At 54.3% G+C, this 17,942-nt stretch overlaps 2 protein-coding genes across 4 annotated transcripts; both read left to right on the top strand.

The window, feature by feature from the left end:
- Window positions 1–2,394: 2,394 nt before the first annotated feature.
- On the top strand, window positions 2,395–9,671 carry LOC134510937 (zinc finger and SCAN domain-containing protein 2-like). Of its 2 annotated transcripts, none has more exons than XM_063324152.1 (6): window positions 2,395–2,787; window positions 2,916–3,029; window positions 3,917–4,012; window positions 4,995–5,111; window positions 5,286–5,399; window positions 7,718–9,671. In XM_063324152.1, exons 1-6 carry the CDS (start codon window positions 2,442–2,444, stop codon window positions 8,758–8,760), a joined length of 1,830 nt encoding a protein of 609 aa, XP_063180222.1. In that variant the 5' UTR covers window positions 2,395–2,441; the 3' UTR covers window positions 8,761–9,671. The 2 variants fall into 2 exon arrangements, with proteins under 2 accessions (XP_063180222.1, XP_063180223.1); XM_063324153.1 differs by having other exon boundaries at window positions 4,998–5,111.
- Window positions 9,672–11,018: 1,347 nt separating this feature from the next.
- LOC134510942 (zinc finger protein 354C-like) lies at window positions 11,019–17,224 on the top strand. 2 transcript variants are annotated; one of them, XM_063324160.1, is made up of 5 exons: window positions 11,019–11,067; window positions 12,088–12,739; window positions 13,898–14,018; window positions 15,488–15,589; window positions 15,835–17,224. In XM_063324160.1, exons 2-5 carry the CDS (start codon window positions 12,374–12,376, stop codon window positions 16,365–16,367), a joined length of 1,122 nt encoding a protein of 373 aa, XP_063180230.1. In that variant the 5' UTR covers window positions 11,019–11,067; window positions 12,088–12,373; the 3' UTR covers window positions 16,368–17,224. The 2 variants fall into 2 exon arrangements, with proteins under 2 accessions (XP_063180230.1, XP_063180231.1); XM_063324161.1 differs by lacking the exon at window positions 11,019–11,067 and adding an exon at window positions 11,080–11,439.
- The last annotated feature ends 718 nt before the right edge of the window (window positions 17,225–17,942 follow it).

Consider the following 17,942-nt stretch of genomic DNA (forward strand, 5'->3'; position numbering starts at 1 on the left):
ACCAAGAGAAAGAAGAGCAATTCTCCCCTTGCGCAGGGAGAGTGATGCTTGCAGGGAAGAGCAGAAGCCACAGAGGAAGGCAAGAGAAGACGCGATGGGGAGACAGTGAACATTTTGGGAGCACAAGGTCTCCTACACCCACCTTGAGGTGTATTTTGAAGTCTCCGCACCTCCCATGAACAAGCGCTGAGCTTTCATCACCCTTGGGTAGTGCTTCTCAGCGCGCAGCCTTTTTCTGACCCTTGGTTCCATCTCAACCTGAGGAAAAACGTCTTTATTTTGAGGGTGGCAGAGCCCTGGCACAGGCTGCCCAGAGGAGGTGGTGGAGTCTCCTTCTCTGGAGATGATCAAAACCCACCTGGGGGTTCCTGTCCAACCTGCTCTGGGTGACCCTGCTTTGGCAGGGGGGTTTGCATTTGCTGGAACTTGAGAATCGAGTAAGACCTCGCTGTCCTGAGTACACCAGGGTCAGTTCATTTTTTTTCTCTTATTTTTCTGCGCATGACTTTGCTTTCTCTTGTGAAGAATATCTCAGCCTAGACATCTGGCTTTGCGGTGGAGGCTGCTGTCCTACTCCAGCCTAAGCTACAGCAGCCCAAGTAACTGAATCACAGAATGGTCAGCGTTGGAAGGGACCTTTGGAGATCATCTAGTCCAACCCCCTGCCAGAGCAGGGTCACCCAGAGCAGGCTGAACATGAACGTGTCCAGGAAGGAGACACCAGGAAGGAGACTCCACCACTTCTCTGGGCAGCCTCTTCCAGTGCTCTGGCACTCTCACAGTAAAGAAGTTTTTCCTCGTGTTCAGATGGAATTTCCCATGTTCTAGCTTGTGTCCATTGCCCCTTGTCCTGTCACTGGGCACCACCGAAAGGAATCTGGCCCCATCTTCTTGACACCTGCCCTTTAGATATTGATAAGCATTGATGAGATCCCCTCTCAGTCTTCTCTTCTCCAGGCTCAACAGCCCCAGGGCTCTTGGCCTTTCCTCATCAGAGAGGTGCTATGAGAAGACCCCCAAGCCCTCACAGCTCTGAGGGGATCCCAAGCCCTCGCAGTTCTGAGGGAACCCTGCGCCCCCATGGCTCTGGGGGGAACTGGTCCCTCATGGCTCTGAGGGGACTCTGAGCTTTCACGGCTGGTTCTGAGGAGACATGGGTCCATCACAGCTCTGAGGGGACCCCTACACTTCATGGCCCTGAGGGGATCCTGAGCTCCCATAGTTCTGAGGAGACATGGGTCCATCACGGCTCTGAGGGGACCCCCACACTTCATGGCTCTGAGGGGACCCCTAATGCCTCATGGAGCTGAGTGGACACCAATCCCTCATGGCTCTGTGGGGATTCTGAGCTCCCATACCTCCGAGGAAATTCTGGTCCCTCATGGCTCTGGGAGGACCTCCAGTCCCTCCCAGCTCAGAGAGAATTCCTGATCTCTCATGGCTCTGAGAGGAACCCTGGTCCCTGATGGCTCTGAGGGGGCCCTGATCTCTCATGGCTCTGAGAGAATCCCTGGTCTCTCATGGGTCTAAGGGGATGCAGACCCCTCATAGCTCTGAGAGGATCCACAGTCCCTCATGGCTCAGAGGGAACCCCAGCCCCTCAGGGCTCTGAGGGGACCCTGAGCTTTCATGGCTCTGAGGGGATCCTGGGCTCCCATAACTCTGAGGAGACACTGGCCCATCACGTCTCTGAGAGGATCCCTGTTCCCTGATGGCTCTGAGGGGACCCTGTCCCTCGCAGCTCTGAGATGATCCCCAGTCCCTCACGGCTCAGGAGGGACCCTGATCCCTCCTCACTCTGAGAGGATCCCCGGTTCCTCCTGTCCCTGAGGGGACCCCAATCCCTCATGGTTCTGAGACCGCCCCCAGTTCCTCATGGCTCAGAGAGGTCCCCCAGTCCCTGATGGCTCTGAGTGGACCCCAATCCCTCACGGCTCTGAGGGGACCCCCGTCCCTGATGGCTCTGATGGGACGCCAATCCCTCATGGCTCTGAGAACACCTCCAATTCCTCATGGCTCAGAGAGGTCCCCTGGTCCCTTATGGCTCAGACGGGACCCTCTTTCCTCCCAGCTCTCAGAGGATCCCTGGTCCCTCACGGCTCCGAGGGGACCCCGGTCCCTGATGGCTCTGAGGGGACGCCAGTCCCTCACGGCTCTGAGAGCAACCCGGTCCCTCACAACTCGAGAGGGCTCCCGGCCCTCCCGGCCCTGAGGGGACCCCGGTCCCTGCCGGCTCTGCGACCCCGCGCTCCTCCGGCCCCGATCCCGCCGGTCCCGCCCCGTCCCGCCGTTCCCGGGCCCTCCCGCCGGGGGGCGCCGCAGCGCGGGTGGCGGGGCGGCGGCAGGGGGCGCTGCGGGGCCGGGGCGGGCCGGGCGCGGCGGCGGCGGCGGCGGCGGCGGCGGCGGCGGCCGGGGCCGGTGTGGGGCCGGTGTGGGCGGCCATGGCCGGTCCCCGGGTGGGTCGAGCCGAGGCGGTGGCGGCGCGGCTGCTCCGCCTGGAAGCCCGCCTGGCGCGGGCGGAGCGGCAGCTGCGGGCCGCGCTGGCTCTGCGCGGCCGCCTCCAGGCGCTGGAGCGGCGGCTGGAGAGCGGCGGCGGGGCCCTTCGGATGTCGGCGAGGCGCGGAGCCGGCGGCGGCGGGCGGGAGGCGGCGCGGCCTCGGGCGGCGGCGAGGCCGGAGGAGGCGTGGGGGCAGTTCGGCGAGCGGGAGCGGCGGGCGCTGCGGGGCTGGCAGCGGGCCTTGCACCGCGCCGTCATGAGGAGCGACTACCACACGCTGCTCGCCCTCGGTAAGGGCCGCGGCCTCGAGGCGGGCGAGTGGCCACCGCGAGCAGGTGGCCAGGGGTCCCCGCCGTCTCCCGCGATAGTCCCCCTGCGGTGGGACCCCCGGCCGCGCCTCACCTCACGCCTCCCGCAGAGCCGGACCCTCCCAGGGGTGATGCCCAGGCCCGGTCGGAAGGTGGGAACCAGCATCGAGCTCCGAGCTGCGAGGACGGGAACGGGAGAGGTGACCCTGCGGAGACCGGCACCGGTGAGTGACTTCAGGCTTTGCAAGACGCGGAGCACCCAAAAACCCGGCAGCTGGGCTCTGTTTGGGACATCGGCCTCCCCCCACGGCACCTGCAGTCTGGAGCGTGGTGGTCTTCCACGCTCGGCTGTTGCGTATGTCTCAAAACACGGCATCAAACCGCCCTTTTTTTCCTCTCCTGGTCACCGAGCTGCCTGCGGTCGCCCGTGGCAAACCCGCAGCCGTCAGGCCGTGCCAAAGTGGGGTGACGTTCGGTTTTCCACTCGGAAGGCTGGCTGTCAAGAGGAGTTTGATTTCTCCCTGCACACACACAGTTGTTCTTACGCTCGTGCAAAGTATTCCTCTAATTCATTGATTGTGTTACGGAGTTATAAAGGTAACATGCAAGAGCATTAGCCCATCTGTTTTTCCTTATTGATTTCATGGACTTTTTTTTTTCTTTTTTTTGATAAGTTTCATTCATAATTCTCGCTAGTGCTTTTCTGACGGGCTAGACGCCGTGCGTGTTTTACCAAGAGCGACTGAAAAAGCAACAACATAACTCCGGTAGAGCCAAAAGAGAAACAAAACTCCAGAAGGGAGAATTCAAGTGGCACTCTCCTCTCCGGGGGCCAAGTAGAACATGTTTTCATTCGCTAATTGGTGCTGCAACAAAACGAACATTACACGTGCGTGAAACTCTTGTGCGTTTCTGAAGCTCAAACATCTACTGAGGGTTTTGTGACAAATATTTTAGGTCTGTTTAAGAGGCTTTGGTCAGCGAGAACTAGAACTGAGGTGAGGTTTTCTCTAGAACGTGAGCTAGAACAGAGATGCTGTGCCTGGGAGGGGATGAGAACTGGAATTAATTTTGTGTGTGGAATTAAAATAGCATTGTTTCCTATTAACAGAAGACAACATAATCCATATTAAGCAAGAGGAAGAGTTGTGCGCTGCCGATCAGCAGGAGGGGGAGGCTGGAGAAGCTCCTGAAGAGCCCTGCCCGGGTGAGTAACTGCATACCTCGCAGGGAAAATGAAACGGGGATTAAATCCCAAGGTGGTTTTTTGTTTTGTTTTGTTTTCCCACCTCTTCTTATGTATTCCAAATCTTTTACAAAAAGCTCACAAGTTTTGAACAGACTCGCCACCAGGCCTGACGGTAAGGGCTGGTATTTCGTTTTTCCCATCTCAAGGCCATTTTGGAGTTTGCAGAGTATGTGGCTGGTTTTCGTCCAAGCGGTGCAGTGTAGAATAGGAAATGTTTCGTTCTCCCTTAAATTCCTTTACTTTGCTTCCCTCAGGTTGATAGCTCTAAGATGGTTAAATACGTAGTCCAAAGGGGGCCGTTAGTCACTTTTGGGGGCCCATGGATTAGCTTGGAGAAGGCAAAAACCAGTGTCGAAATGAGGTCTGTGGTTGGTGCCATGCACTGGAGGCAGGACTGCGTGTGCTGCTCTGGCTCCAGGGGAATCGGAGCTGTGGCAACTCCACGTCCCCCGCAGCCTTCTCTTGCAGGCCCGCAGTCCCTCTCCTCCTGCACAACCAGAGCCTTCAGGCTGCCTTTTCCCTCCTCCCTTCTCTTCGGTGGTTTTTCTGCGTACGTGAGCGAGCGCACCGGCTCTTTGGTAGTGCTGTTGCTGTACGGGGTGAGGCTGTGCAGCCCGGGGACCTGTTTCTTGCCTTCTCACTTGGTGGTACCTTTTTGCGTTACAAATAAACTATTCTGCTTTGGAGCTTGGCTGATCTTCCTCTTCACAAAAAGTAGCAGCTCCGTCTGTTGGCTCCGCTGTCGTTTTGCTTGGCTTCCAGTGTATGTAGCAAACTGGGGTTTTTAGACCTTTCCAGCAGGTTTCGTTTAGAAACTGGGCTTACGGGAGCTTGACTTGGGGGGAAAACAAAAACCGAAACAAGAGCGGGTTTCATTCGCCCTTGTGAAATCCCGAGCTTATGCTCTTATGATGTGCTTGTCCTGAATTTTCTCCTTCAGCAGAGCAAGCGTTTTGTGAGCCCGAGGCTTCAAGTCAGACCAAGAAAGGCAAGGAGGTGTACGCCAGGGAGCTGCCAGGCGTGGAGGGCGAGGACCTCCCCAGAGACCCCGACGCAGGTGAGGATTCCCTGGTAAAAACTCCCTCTGCAGGAATTACCCCTCGGCTGGCTCTTCGTGTCTTTCCTGAGGCTTTGTTAGCGTTTTTCTCATCTTTGTGAATTCCTGAATCTTCCGTGCTTTGCATCTTTCTCCATTGTTTCTCAGTTGTGTAAATTCTTCCCCAATGAGCAGGATTTCAGACTTATGCAACTGATGTTTTATCATGGATTAAGCAAGAGGAGGAGCCACGCTGCCCTGAACAACAAGGTGTGGAGAAAGAAGAAGTCTCTACAGATCCGAGTACAGGTCAGTAATGGACTTCAGCTGAGATTTCTGGGACAGTAAATCGAATTTAGAGCCATTTTTTAATACTATATTAAATGTCGCGACCTTATAATGGAGCAAACCTCAAGACTGATAGTTAATACTTGTTCACAAAATGCTCAGGTTCTGTCAGCTGAAGGGGCTCCTTCCTCCTTCAGCTGGCCTAAAACTGCCAGAGGTTTCTGTTCGGGCAAGCACAGTGGTGTGCTCAGGCCTTACGGATCGAGTTTGTGCTTCCAGCTGGGGTCAAGTTTGTGCTTCCAGCTGACTTGCTGGTTTCCAAACGTGGTACCAATGAATGTGGAGCCCTGATTTCACGCTCCCAAGAAGGAGAGCTCTCCTGCAGCAAAAGAAAAGGCAGCTTTCATGCAAAACACTTTTAGGACGTGCTATTTGGAGATGTAGATGCACACATTCATCCAGAGGAGTTTGGTTTTGTGCAGAGCGCACTCGGAGTATGGGTCATGCTTGAGGTGGAGTTAACATTCATCTTCAGATCAGGGGTTGACCTCAGGGAACGGGTGTGCAAATTTGGATAGGGATATTAAATTCGGGACAAGAGGAAACGGCCTCAAGTTGCGCCAGGGGAGGTTTAGGTTGGATATTAGGACAAATTTCATCCTGGAAAGGGTTGTCAAGCGTTGGAAGAGGCTGCCCAGGGGAATGGTGGAGTTGCCGTCCCTGGGGGTATTTAAAAGCCGAGCAGATGTGGTGCTGAGAGACGTGGGTTAGTGGTGGCCTTGGCAGGGCTGGGTTAATGGTTGTACTTGAGGATCTTAAAGGTCTTTTCCAACCGAGACAATTCTATCATTCTAAATACGATCTCTTGGGCCGCAACCTGGGACCACTTCGTGTAGCTCTCAAGTGAGTAACCGGGGAGGGGGTGCAGAGGAATGAATATCGTGTGTAGAAATCAGCTGGTAGCCTGGAATTTGTTCACTTCATGTGAGTTATTTAAACATTCGTGGGTATGTGATGAAGTTACTATAGAGTAAGTCACGGGGTAAACTCTCAGTATGCCGGGAACTGCCTATGTGAATCGTTTTACCCCACCAAAAAAGGTCATGCAGGATATTGCCCTGGTGTAAGGCTGGACCAGGCACCTAACTCCTCCCGGAGGGAGACCTGTTCCCACCGCTCTGAGAGAGTTCCCAGGGTGGGCTCCCCAGCCAACTCTGTTCCAGACCTTCCAGTCTGGAACCTGGAGTTACCGGGGTGAGAGGACACACTTAGACAATCCCTGTAGAACAACCAGTGCCTTTTACATTGACGCTTTAGCCCGCGTAACACGTTTGTCTGCTGATGTCCCAGGACACGGGCAGAGAAATAAGAGCTGAGGGGGTCTGTGCGATGCCAGTAACTGTGGGCTCGGCCAGCTGGCGGTGCTGAGAGACCCGTGGTCCTTCGCGATACTCAGGGGAGTTTTTCTGTAGGTGTTGGAAGGGTCACGGGTCTCAGGGGACAGAAAAATCACGGAGTGTTAGAAAGCCAGGTTGAAGAGCATTGGTGAAAATAATCTGGAAAATGCAACAGTGGGTATTTGTCGCAGCAAACAGAAATTACAGAAAGAGGGAATTTGCAGGTCAGCAGAACAGTTTTGTCCAATGGCAAATCTAGAGCTGTGCCCAAGCAGCTCGGGCACCAGCTGCCTTTTGGGGATGGATTATCAGGAGTCAGGGTTTTTGAGGAAAGCAGGAGGTGCCCAGGGGAGAGGCAGTCTGACCGACAGCTCTGCCTCACCGAGCCGGAGCCGTGTGCCCGTCTGGGGATTACTTGGACGGTGCGAGAGCTTCCTCTGCTCCGCACTGCTCCGAGCTCGCAGAACAAAGACCCGGCCACAGAGTGTCTCCCCGCAGAAGCCCAGCCTGCAGAGACATCGGCTCACATATGAGAAGTGGTGAACCTGCAGGGACTTATTTTGGTGCCTCGGCTTGGACTCTTCCTTCTCTAGATGCTCGGTGGAGTGTCCAGAGAGCAGCTGGGAGAACCGAGATGTGCCGGTGTCCACTCTGTCAGGGACCTTAGATCTCACACTTCAGACAGCTGAATTGAGAGGGTGAAGATAAGACGTTGCATTAGTAATTTTTTTGTGTAGATTTTAAAAAAAAAATAATTGCAAAAAGATCTTCTGTTTTCCAGGAGGTTTTGTTTTGGTCGAACACTGGTATTTGCTTTCCCCCTAAGTATTAAAACCTCCCCTCATTTACTTTCTCTGTCCGTTAGCATGACATGGCTGTAGACTTGGAGGGACACTCCTAAGAGTCTTCCTTAATTGAAAGACTGAAATCTCTCTGTTTCAGTGCATGATGAAAACACAAAGAGGAACCCTCCGGCAGACTGCTTTGAAAGCACGGTGTGTGACTCGGAGGTACCAGGAAGACCTGGAGAGAAGTTTTCCAAGGATCCTAATGCTGGAGTAACATGGGACAATCGGTGGAATTCAGAAACAATGGAAACAAACACCGCTGGGAACAGCCTTGGGGGTGACGCTCGGTATGACCGAGGGTTTGGCGAGCACTTAGATTTCTTTAGCACTCAGGAAAACGGTGTTGGCAAGAGACCGTGCCTGTACAACAAATGTGAGAGAAACTCCAGCCAGCAGGAACATCTTCCGACTCCCCAGGGAGCCCGAGAAGGGGAGATGTTTCCAAGCCCTACGTGTGAGAAGAGTCTTAGCGAAAGGATGTTCCATCTACTTCACTCACAGCTGTGTGCTCCCGGTGAGAAAGAAACGAGCTCCCTCGGGCAGGGGGCTGCTCCCGCCTCCTGCGAGGGGCTGCCCACAGTGGCCCGTACCGAGCGTGGACCCAACCCTGCGGGCGGAACCAGGCTTCGTGACCACAACGGCCTCGTGGGAGACGAGCAGCCGTCCGCGGAGAGCGAGGAGAACTTCCCCGCAGAAAACCCGTTAGCCAGCCCCTGCTGGGATCACCCGCAGGAGAAGTCGGAGGCGTGCGGCAGATGCAGGCAGCATTTCGCGCCCAGGGGCAGCCCGGCAAGCCAGGGGCAGAGCCAGGGCCGGGGCAAGTCCTACATTTGCAGCGACTGTGGGAAAAGCTTCGTTTGCCATTCGTGGCTCGTTAGACACCAGATGACTCACACGGGAGAGAGGCCGTACAAATGCTCCGAGTGTGACAAAAGCTACAGGAGAAAGGATTATCTTCTAAAACACCAGCGGCAGCACTCAGGAGAGGGGCTTTTCCAGTGCCCCCTCTGCAGGAAAAGGTTTGTGCTCAGGAGGAGTTTCATGAAGCATCAGGAAAGTCACGTGGAAGAAACACACCTGACGTTGGCGGGTTGGCCCTGCACAGAGATCAGGGGGTCTGTAATGCACTCTGTATAAAAAATCCCGTCCAGCCGGGGCGTTCACTGCACCCTCGGCCATCACCCTTGCTGGGCCGTGGCAGGATCTCCCAGCTCCATGCTGGGCTGCGGCGGGAGGAGGCGGCTGTCGAACAGCTGTCCTGAGCCCCCTCCCAGTAAAAGGCAGAAGGCTGGGGGGTTATTTTCTGCAGACTGTGTTAAAATGGTCAGCGAAGCTGTTTCACAGCTTTCACCGGTGCCTGTAGCCGGTCGGGATGTGCTGGAGCTGTGTAGGAAGTCTGCGGTGCTCAGAGTTACTGCTAGCCACGAATCCATGCAGGAGAGAAATCACATCAGCACGCGGAACAGTTTGTAACGCTTCAGGCTGGAAAATATCTGAAGTGTTATCCCTAGGCTGCCGAGAGTCCAGAGTCCAGGGACGGAGCCGAAAACAAGTGAGTTAAAGTTACTAATTGTCCACTAAACAAGTGTTGGGAAACACCCACCTGTGTGAAGTGATTTGGGAAAGGAAGTGTTGACCCTGTGGCTGTTTGAAAGAAGCCTCTTCGGGAGCAAAGGGGCACAGAGCCCGAGAGGCAGCTTGTTCCCGCAGTTAAATCACAGAGCTCCTGGGGTTCAGCAGCACGGAGCCCCGAGAGAGGGTTCCTGAGGGCTGGGGTCCTCGCCTGGGGTTGTAAAATGACGGGGGAGCCCGGAATATGGTTTTCGTTTAAAGTTGTGTTGCGTTTAATTTACCACGTTGTTGCAGGTCTTCTCTGTTTGTATAATTTTCCAAATCCTATGGAAACAGAAAATTTAATACTCGTCAAACATCCCCTTTCAGAAACTGTATTTTTCCTCATAGTCAGTGTCTCCAAAGGGGGAGAGCACTGCTGGGAGTCTGACGTGTTGGTGACACTGCAAGGACACGATTCATTCCTTTTGGTAATAAAAGAGCCTGGATATATCATCTGGCACCTTGTTGTCGATGGCATTGAGCCTCGTGGAAAAAAAATACAGAAGCAGCAGCTCCGGCTGAGTCAGGCAAGAGCCTGTTTTGATTCAGGGCTCCTTCACTGTCAGATAATTGGGACAAATTTTGTTAAATACCCTTTTTTACGTGCATATTTCGGCTTAAGTTTTGTTCAGATGCTTCTTTGTTGGCTGGAAAGTTCTCTTTTCTTAAAAAAACCCTAATAATAGTGTTAGGGAAATGCCATGCGTCGTTCTGCAGGAGGCGGAGAAAAGATGAGCAAGGCTGGAGCAAGAGGAGGAACGCTGGGTCTGCCGTCCCCAAACCCCCATTTTCAAGGCAAAGCTTTGTGGAATTAACTGTCAATAGAGAAGGGGGAACCACAGACTGGTTTGGGTGGGAAGGGACCTTAAAGGCCACCCAGTGCCACCCCCTGCCCTGGGCAGGGACACCTCCCACCAGCCCAGGTTGCTCCAAGCCCCGTCCAACCTGGCCTTGAACCCCTCCAGGGATGGGGCAGCCACAGCTTCTCTGGGCAACCTGGGCCAGGGGCTCACCCCCCTCACAGCCAACAATTTCTGCCTCACATCTCACCTCAATCTCCCCTCTGTCAGTGGAAAACCCTTCCCCCTCGTCCCATGGCTCCCCTCCCTGCTCCAGAGTCCCTCCCCAGCTTTCCTGGAGCCCCCTGAGGGACTGGAAGGGGCTGGAAGGTCTCCGCGGAGCCTTCTCTTCTCCAGGCTGAACCCCCCCAGCTCTCTCAGCCTGTCCCCACAGCAGAGGGGCTCCAGCCCTCCCAGCAGCTCCGGGGCCTCCTCTGGCCCTGCTTCCTCTGGCCCTGCTCCCCCGGGCCCCGTCCCGCTCTCGGTTCTCTGTGAGGGGACCCCGGGCCTTCTCCCCTTCCTCCTGGAGCACGGCCGGCCGCGGAGCCGCTTTCCGGGAGCGGCCGGGTGGTTTCTGGGCCGTCTCACGGCCCCGCTCCGCCGCCCGGGCCCCGCCGCGGCGGGAAGCACTTCGCGCCGGGTGCTGCCCCGCCGTTGCCACAACAACGTGCAGGCGCCGAGCTCGCGATCCCCGCCTCCCTGCCCGTGAGGTCATCCTCGTTCCCTTCCAATCAGCGCCCTGCTTCTTCGCGTGCTGGCCAATGGGAATGAACGTACCGGCCCGTTCCCCGCCTCCTCGCCGTGGCCGCGCCGCAGGTGCCCCTGGTGATTGGCTGGCCTGCGGCAGCGCGCGCCAACGGGAGGGCGGGTCCTAGCGGCGGCCGGCCAATAGCGAGGAGAGGTGGGCCGGCTGGCTCCTCGGATTGGCTGCTGCCCGCGTGAGGGGCGGGGCCTGGCGCCGCGGAGGGATGATGGCGGCGCGGCGGGGCCGGTGAGCGGCCGGCGGGGCCCGGGAGAGGCAGCGGTGTCCGTGAGAGGAGGCCCGGCTCCCCCCGCGCTGGCGTGGGGCGGGAGAGCCGCCGCCCTGGGGGGCCTGGGCCGCGGGGAGGGCCTGTGGCTGCCCCCTGAGGCCTGTGGCTGCCCCCTGAGGCCTGTGGCTGCCCCCTGAGGCCTGTGGCTGCCCCCGGGGTCGGGTGGGCCTGTGTCCCCCGGGGTCGGGTGTTGGCCCGGGGGGAATTACCGAGCTCCTCCTGCCCCAGCGGTGCAGGGGAACGAGCAGCGAGTGGGGTGCGCGGCAGGGCTGTGAGCCGGCGGTGCGCCCTGGGGCAGAGGTGCCCCGTCTCCTCCTGCGTCCGATACCAGGGTGGGTGGCGGACTGTAGGCATTCCCGGAAGCGCACTGTGATGGCGAGAGTGGTCGTGAACATTAGATTTGGGCTGCGTTCGTTTCCAGAAGCGTTCCCCGTGTGCTCTGCAGGGCCCTTTTTCCACAAGGGGGTTGTAGTGAGGGCGTTGTCGGTCTCTTCTCCCAAGGAACAAGCGATAGGACGGGAGGAAACGGCCTCAAGTTGCGCCAGAGGAGGTTTAGGATGGATATTAGGAAAAACTTCTTCACCGAAAGAGTTGTCAAACGTTGGAAGAGGCTGCCCAGGGCAGTGGTGGAGTCGCCACCCCTGGGGGGATTTAAAAGCCGGGCAGACGCGGTGCTGAGGGACGTGGGGTGGTGGTGGGCTCGGCAGGGCTGGGCTAACGGTTGGACTCGATGATCTTAAAGGTCTTTTCCAACCTAAATGATTCCATGATTCATTTTTTGGAAGTTATTTGGCTATCACCCTTTTGTTGCCGCCTTCTGAATAACTATAATAAGCTTTGTTGTGGAGCGTGGGAGGATTCCTCATGAATACGCAAATTAATGAAGTGCATATTCATGTGTACATAGCAGAATTTACTTTACATGTAAATCTGCATAGTAACGGCCCATTAAGCTGATTTTAAGGGGTTTTGTCTTCCAGATTGTACGCTGTGGCTTTGAAGCGGGCGAGCTGCATGCTGTGGAAGGGCACCTGGCTCCTCCTCTCCGTATTCTGCAGACATCAGCTGTGGTGAGCTCCGCGCCTCTGGCAGCGAAGTTCAGCACCGCGTTTCACTTCTTCCTGACCTCAGCTCATTCTGTCTTTCAAAAAAAGATGCTTTTTCTTAACAAGTTTAGGCCCGCTTGATAGTAAAATTGATTAAAAACTATTTAAACCCTGCTCCTGGCACGTGATTTTGGGATTTGTTCCTGTTTCTCGTTTTACGATGGTTTATTGCTCGGCGCTGAACTGTCAGAACGCCACCAGCGGGGTGTACAAGAACAGCACCGTTACTTTTTATGGCTTTCCTTTACAAAATAAACCTCTCTTGAAGCAGTGGATTCACAACATGGGCCGGGACATGGGAACGCCGTCCAAGCACCAGCGACTGTGTTCGAAGCATTTTGAGGACAGCTCTTTTGAAATTGACCCCTTGAAAATTAGAAAAAACAGACGTCTGCTGAAAGAAGCTGTTCCCAAAAAGTTCATTTTGGGTGAAGACGGAAACTGGCTCGTCGGCACGCCTCGGAGTTTCTGTGGTGGGATAAGTAATAAAACTCGAAAACGAATCCGGAATCCCGAGCAGTCGAGGGTAATTAAGATGTTTGCTATTGTGTTTATTTCCCTTAAATTAAAAGAAGATTTGCATGTGAAGCACTTGAAGGCAGCGGCAGTAGCTGAAATGTGCTACGTGGCAGTAAAACGTTGCTAGTGACGCAGCGGGTTTTGTTTTTTCTCCCTGGTACGTCGGAGTGCGGAGGTGGCACTGGGAAGCCGGTGACTGGGGAAATTAAAGGCATCTCGGTGCTCTTTTAGGCGCAAAATTGGAATTCGAGCACAATGCTGGGGGGGGAAAACCTGCCGCTTGTTGGAAATGCGGTCCCAGTTCCTGCTGTAAAATGGATTCACTCCCTGCAGACCTTTATTTGTGCACGAGAGTCCTCAGGCGTGGAAAAACTTCCTTTCGAGTCACTGCGATGATGTGTCGGTGCCGCAGTGCCCACGGCGTGGGGGTCTGGGGCAGAGACAAAGGCTTGACTTCTCTTCAGCCTTCTCCCCCGTGTATTTCATTCGGCTGGCGAGCCCATCTAGCGACAAATTGATGAAAACGAATTCTTTCTCTTGGCAGCCGATTCGTACGATGGGGTTCGTACGTGGCGCAAGCGGCAGAGCACCCGCACCGGTGAGATGCGCGGTGGTCTGAAAAGCAAATCAAAGCGTTTTCAGAGGCGAGCCCGTGCGGACACGGTGCTCTGTAGATATAAAGCACGGATATGCGCGCGGCGTGTGCAGTGTCCGTCTCTCGGAATTTCTAGGGCTTAATTTTTTGTTTGCGTTAGCTTTTATTATTAGGGAAGAGCGCTCACAGCTGGATCTGACAGGCTGTAGCCCTGCCTCAGGGCTGATTTAAAGCACTCTGGAGTATTTTCTGGTTTTCAGTGAAAGGAAGAACCAAATTCCCTCGTGGGGCTGGGTGTCGATGGTGACCACATACATTTATATCTTTTTACAACTAATTCTTGACTCAGTCGTTATAGAAAGTCATTGTTTCAGTTGAGTCATTTATTTTCAAGTAGTCTCACTCATTCTGAGCTACGCACAGAAATAACAGTAGAAGATTTATACATAAAGTCCTTAATTCATGTGCTGGTTATACGTAACACGGGCATTGCTAGAAACGGTTGAAAAAGAGGGTTTTCGAGGATATGCGACTCTCCAATGGCATTGACGATGGAACGCTTTGTTTTAGGTCCCTGGGACGTGTGACGACGCTGCGGCGCCTGAGGGGACGGACTTGGAAGACCGGCAGAGAGAACTTTACAAGAAAGTGATAAAGGAGAATTACGACTCTTTGACCGCCTTGGGTAAAGGTTAGGTTTCCCTTTCTCTCGCTGAAGGCTAACAGGTCGATGCTGTTTCTGGCCTGGCTCTTGTCTAACAGTCACTCCTCAGATCCTTTGGTTTCTAGTGGATTAATCTTCAGGTGCTTCTGAATTTTTGTCAGGGATTGTAAGCTCCACAATCTTTCCTTTCAAGACCGAAGGACAGTCCCTTTCCTAACGCCTCCACGTGCTCTGCCGGAGTCAGATACCCAATCTGTGCCTGTAGGGGAGACCGTGTCTGCTTGGTACAGGTAGAATAATAGAATGTGGAACTATTTTGATGCAGAAATAGTTAAATAATGTGAATGATGCCCAAGAAAATGAAGAAGCCTTTAGTTTTAAGTGCCCAACTACGCATTTGTTTGAAGTCATTGGTTTGGGGTTTTTTTTTAAATTTGAAGATGTGAGCCCTCGCTGGCTCCTCAGCTTTCAAGTAATTCCTCGGATTAATAGAAGAACCCGCTGTAATTAGCGGCTAAAAGTGCATTCGCTTGTCCTCCGCGCTGGAGGAACAGAAGTGCTGTGAACCCCAGGAGCCTCCGGCGTTGCTTATTCTAGTTTGCGCTTTGTGACGCTCTTCAGTTCTAAGAAACGCTGATTTAGCCCAACCTCATTCTGTTGCTGCTTCTGCACCGTCAAATCTGAAATTACATGCAACAGCGAGACAGTGTGATTCCACTTTTTTTTAACTGTTGTTATTCTTTCCATACCTTCTGGTTTTTACAGCAGAAAAGCTGGAGTCTGCAGACAGCTGCCTCTATATTTTTATTTTTTTTTTGTACAGTTCTGATCTGTTAAAAAAGCACGTGCAGTGCGTTGGGTGAGGAGGGATTAGCTGGGGGAAAATCAGTCCGTGGATCAGAAAGGCCTGAATGAAAACACACAGCAGCAGACAGCTGAACTCCGCTTTTATAGCCGTCATCAATTCAACGCTTTCCCCTGCTAAACGTTTATCTTTTCAACCTTTTGGATATAATTTCTGGAATATTGAAAAAATTGGAAGCCAAATATCGCTCGCCTGCTTCCCAGCCGCCCTCTCTAGATTTCTTGCTGTTGCCTCCTCGTTGGACCTTTTCCCCAGCGTAAAAGAGACCGTGGGTTCTGCAGGTATCTGCTAGAAAACGGCCTCGCAAAGGCTTTTCTCGCGGTTCTAGGAACAACTAGAAAAATAGTTCTTCTTTGAGAAAGCGAAAGGCAGTGGTTTTCATGGAAATTAACAAAAATGAGTCACGGTACAAAAAAAGAAAAGGCGTAAGGAATCTGCGGGGCTCAGAGAGGTTGAAGCGAACAGGCTGACAAAAAGCTGCCTTCGGCTCTGGTCTTTGTGCAACGTTCCCTTTGTCTACATCAATGCGATTAAAGTAGGTTAGGAAATATCTTTGTAATAACGGGGGGGGGCTGGGGGGAAATCAGAGGAAAATATTAAGCGTCCTTTCCGTGTTCTGTTCCTTCTGCAGACTATCCTGCTCCCAGAAGCAGCGTCCAGCCAAGAGAAGCGCAGCACGCCGAGGATCAGCCGGATTTTGCGGAAAGGGAGACCCCCGCAAGTCTTGGCGCAGGTGTGTGGTGGCTCGTCAGAAATTAAATTGGCGACACGGTGAAACCGCCCGGGCTCGTAGGGTCAGAGGGAGGGGGAATTTCTGCTGCAGTCCTGCTTTTTTTTTTTTTTTTTTTTTTTTTTTTTTACCCCAAACTTGTTTTCTTCGGACGGACGTAGCGGCGGTGAATCGGGAATGGTTGTTCTTTGGAGATTTACGGTATTCCACGTCAGGTAAAGGGAGCGTTTGGAATGTTTCTCTTCCAGGCTGCGGCGGGGCTGCCGTCAGAGCCGAGGTGCAGAGTCACCCCAAGAGTGCGGAAAATACAGAACTGTGTGGATCATCCTCAGGAGGATCCTGGGAGCTGACTTGCCAAATTTCGGCCAAGGGGGTAACATCTGAGAGCCATCGGAATGCAGCAACAGGTCAGGCAAATCCAACGGGAAGCAGAAGGGGCAACGGCTCCCTTGAGGAAGGAGAACCGAAGGAATTCAAAGAGATCCTTTTTGATCAGCAAACCCATACGGGGGAAAGACTTTATCTGTGTCCAGAATGTCAGAAGGCTTTTAAATTGAAAATTGGCCTTCTGAAACATCGGCAAATTCACAGCAAAAAGAGTCGGGCGTCATCGTACATATGCACAGACTGCGGCAAAAGCTTTGCTCGCCACGCGGACTTGACTCGCCACCAGAGAACTCACACGGGGGAGAGGCCTTACAAGTGCACGGAATGTGAAAAAACCTTCATGGAAAAGCCGAGACTCACCAATCATTTGCGAACTCATAACATATACACGTAATCGGTGCGCCAAAAGCTTTCCTGGGAGAGATTTTTTTATTTTTTTATTTTTTTTCCCATTCAGTTACCAAAAAATCCCCCTCCGTCCAGAGGTGATGGCTTATAGGCATACGGCGATGACGGGGGAAGCTTTAGGATAAGACAATTCAATAAGACTGAATAAAGTTCAAGCGTGAGAAGCATCGGGTTGGCGCCAGCCTAACAGTCATTGATTAGGAGCTGATTTTAATTAGCACCTAGATGATTCATCTCTGGGAGGAGGGGTTGTGCAGAGCAGTGCTGACTGTACCCAAAAGCATTATTAAAAAAAAAAAAATCTTCTGGCGCACCAAACGGCACGTGGTAGAGAACGTCTGTATTAATGCAGAAAAATGCTGGGAGTTTTGCGGGTAGGAGAAGGCAGAGAAAATGTCGCGATCAGCCCAGGATTGTCCGCAGAGCTGTGAGCGGGAAGTGGAGCTTCTAAGAGGGTAGGATAAGGCGAATGGTTGGGTTTGATGTAAAATTAGCAACCGAAAAAAAAAAAAAAGCCCACGTTAGTTCAGCAGTTACAGTCATAGGACAGCTGTGGTGGCAGAGAAAGCACCATCACATGGAAATCATAGAGCCACAGACCAGTTTGGGTGGGAGGGGACCTTAGAGACCACCCAGTGCCACCCCCTGCCCTGGGCAGGGACACCTCCCACCAGCCCAGGTGGCTCCAAGCCCCGTCCAACCTGGCCTTGAACCCCTCCAGGGATGGGGCAGCCACAGCTTCTCTGGGCAACCTGGGCCAGGGGCTCACCCCCCTCACAGCCAACAATTTCTGCCTCACATCTCATCTCAGTCTCCCCTCTGTCAGTGGAAAACCCTTCCCCCTCGTCCCATGGCTCCCCTCCCTGCTCCAGAGTCCCTCCCCAGCTTTCCTGGAGCCCCTTGAGGGACTGGAAGGGGCTGGAAGGTCTCCGCGGAGCCTTCTCTTCTCCAGGCTGAACCCCCCCAGCTCTCTCAGCCTGTCCCCACAGCAGAGGGGCTCCAGCCCTCCCAGCATCTCCGGGGCCTCCTCTGGCCCCGCTCCAACAGCTCCGTGTCTCTCCTGTGCTGAGGCCCCAGCGCTGGAGGCAGCACTGCAGGGGGGTCTCCCTGAGTGGAGCAGAGGGGCAGAATCCCCCCCTTGCCCCCCTGCCCACGCTGCTGGGGATGCAGCCCAGGCTGTGGGGGGTTTCTGGGCTCCCAGCGCACGTTGCCGGCCCATGGCCAGCTTTTGCCCCCCTGCAGCACCCCCAAGCCCTTCTCTCGGGGCTGCTCTCCATCCCTCCATCCCCAGCCTGTGCTGGGACCGGGGGCTGCCCCCACCCAGGTGCAGGACCCTGCACTTGGCCTTGCTGGACCTCATGAGGTTCACATGGAGCCACTTCTCCAGCCTGTCCAGGTCCCTCTGGATGGCATCCCATCGCCCAGGTGCGTCCACAAACTTGCTGAGGGTGCAGCCATGACCAGAATCAGTTGCTTCAAGCATCTGTTCGCTGGAGGCGAGATGCCGATTTAATTTCTGAGAGTCTGGAAAAGAGGGAGGGTCTGTTCTTCGTATTTGTGC

The sequence above is a fragment of the Chroicocephalus ridibundus genome, chromosome 2 (assembly GCF_963924245.1).
Source record: "Chroicocephalus ridibundus chromosome 2, bChrRid1.1, whole genome shotgun sequence".
In the NCBI taxonomy this organism is placed as follows: domain Eukaryota; kingdom Metazoa; phylum Chordata; class Aves; order Charadriiformes; family Laridae; genus Chroicocephalus; species Chroicocephalus ridibundus.

Coding starts and splice junctions, on each gene's coding strand:
- LOC134510942 (XM_063324160.1), top strand. CDS start 12,374: ATGGTTTATTGCTCGGCGCTGAACTGTCAGAACGCCACCAGCGGGGTG. Junction 12,740..13,897: donor GGAATCCCGAGCAGTCGAGG/GTAATTAAGATG, acceptor GCTTTGTTTTAG/GTCCCTGGGACGTGTGACGA. Junction 15,590..15,834: donor CCCCGCAAGTCTTGGCGCAG/GTGTGTGGTGGC, acceptor TTTCTCTTCCAG/GCTGCGGCGGGGCTGCCGTC.
- LOC134510937 (XM_063324152.1), top strand. CDS start 2,442: ATGGCCGGTCCCCGGGTGGGTCGAGCCGAGGCGGTGGCGGCGCGGCTG. Junction 3,030..3,916: donor CCCTGCGGAGACCGGCACCG/GTGAGTGACTTC, acceptor TCCTATTAACAG/AAGACAACATAATCCATATT. Junction 5,400..7,717: donor CTCTACAGATCCGAGTACAG/GTCAGTAATGGA, acceptor TCTCTGTTTCAG/TGCATGATGAAAACACAAAG.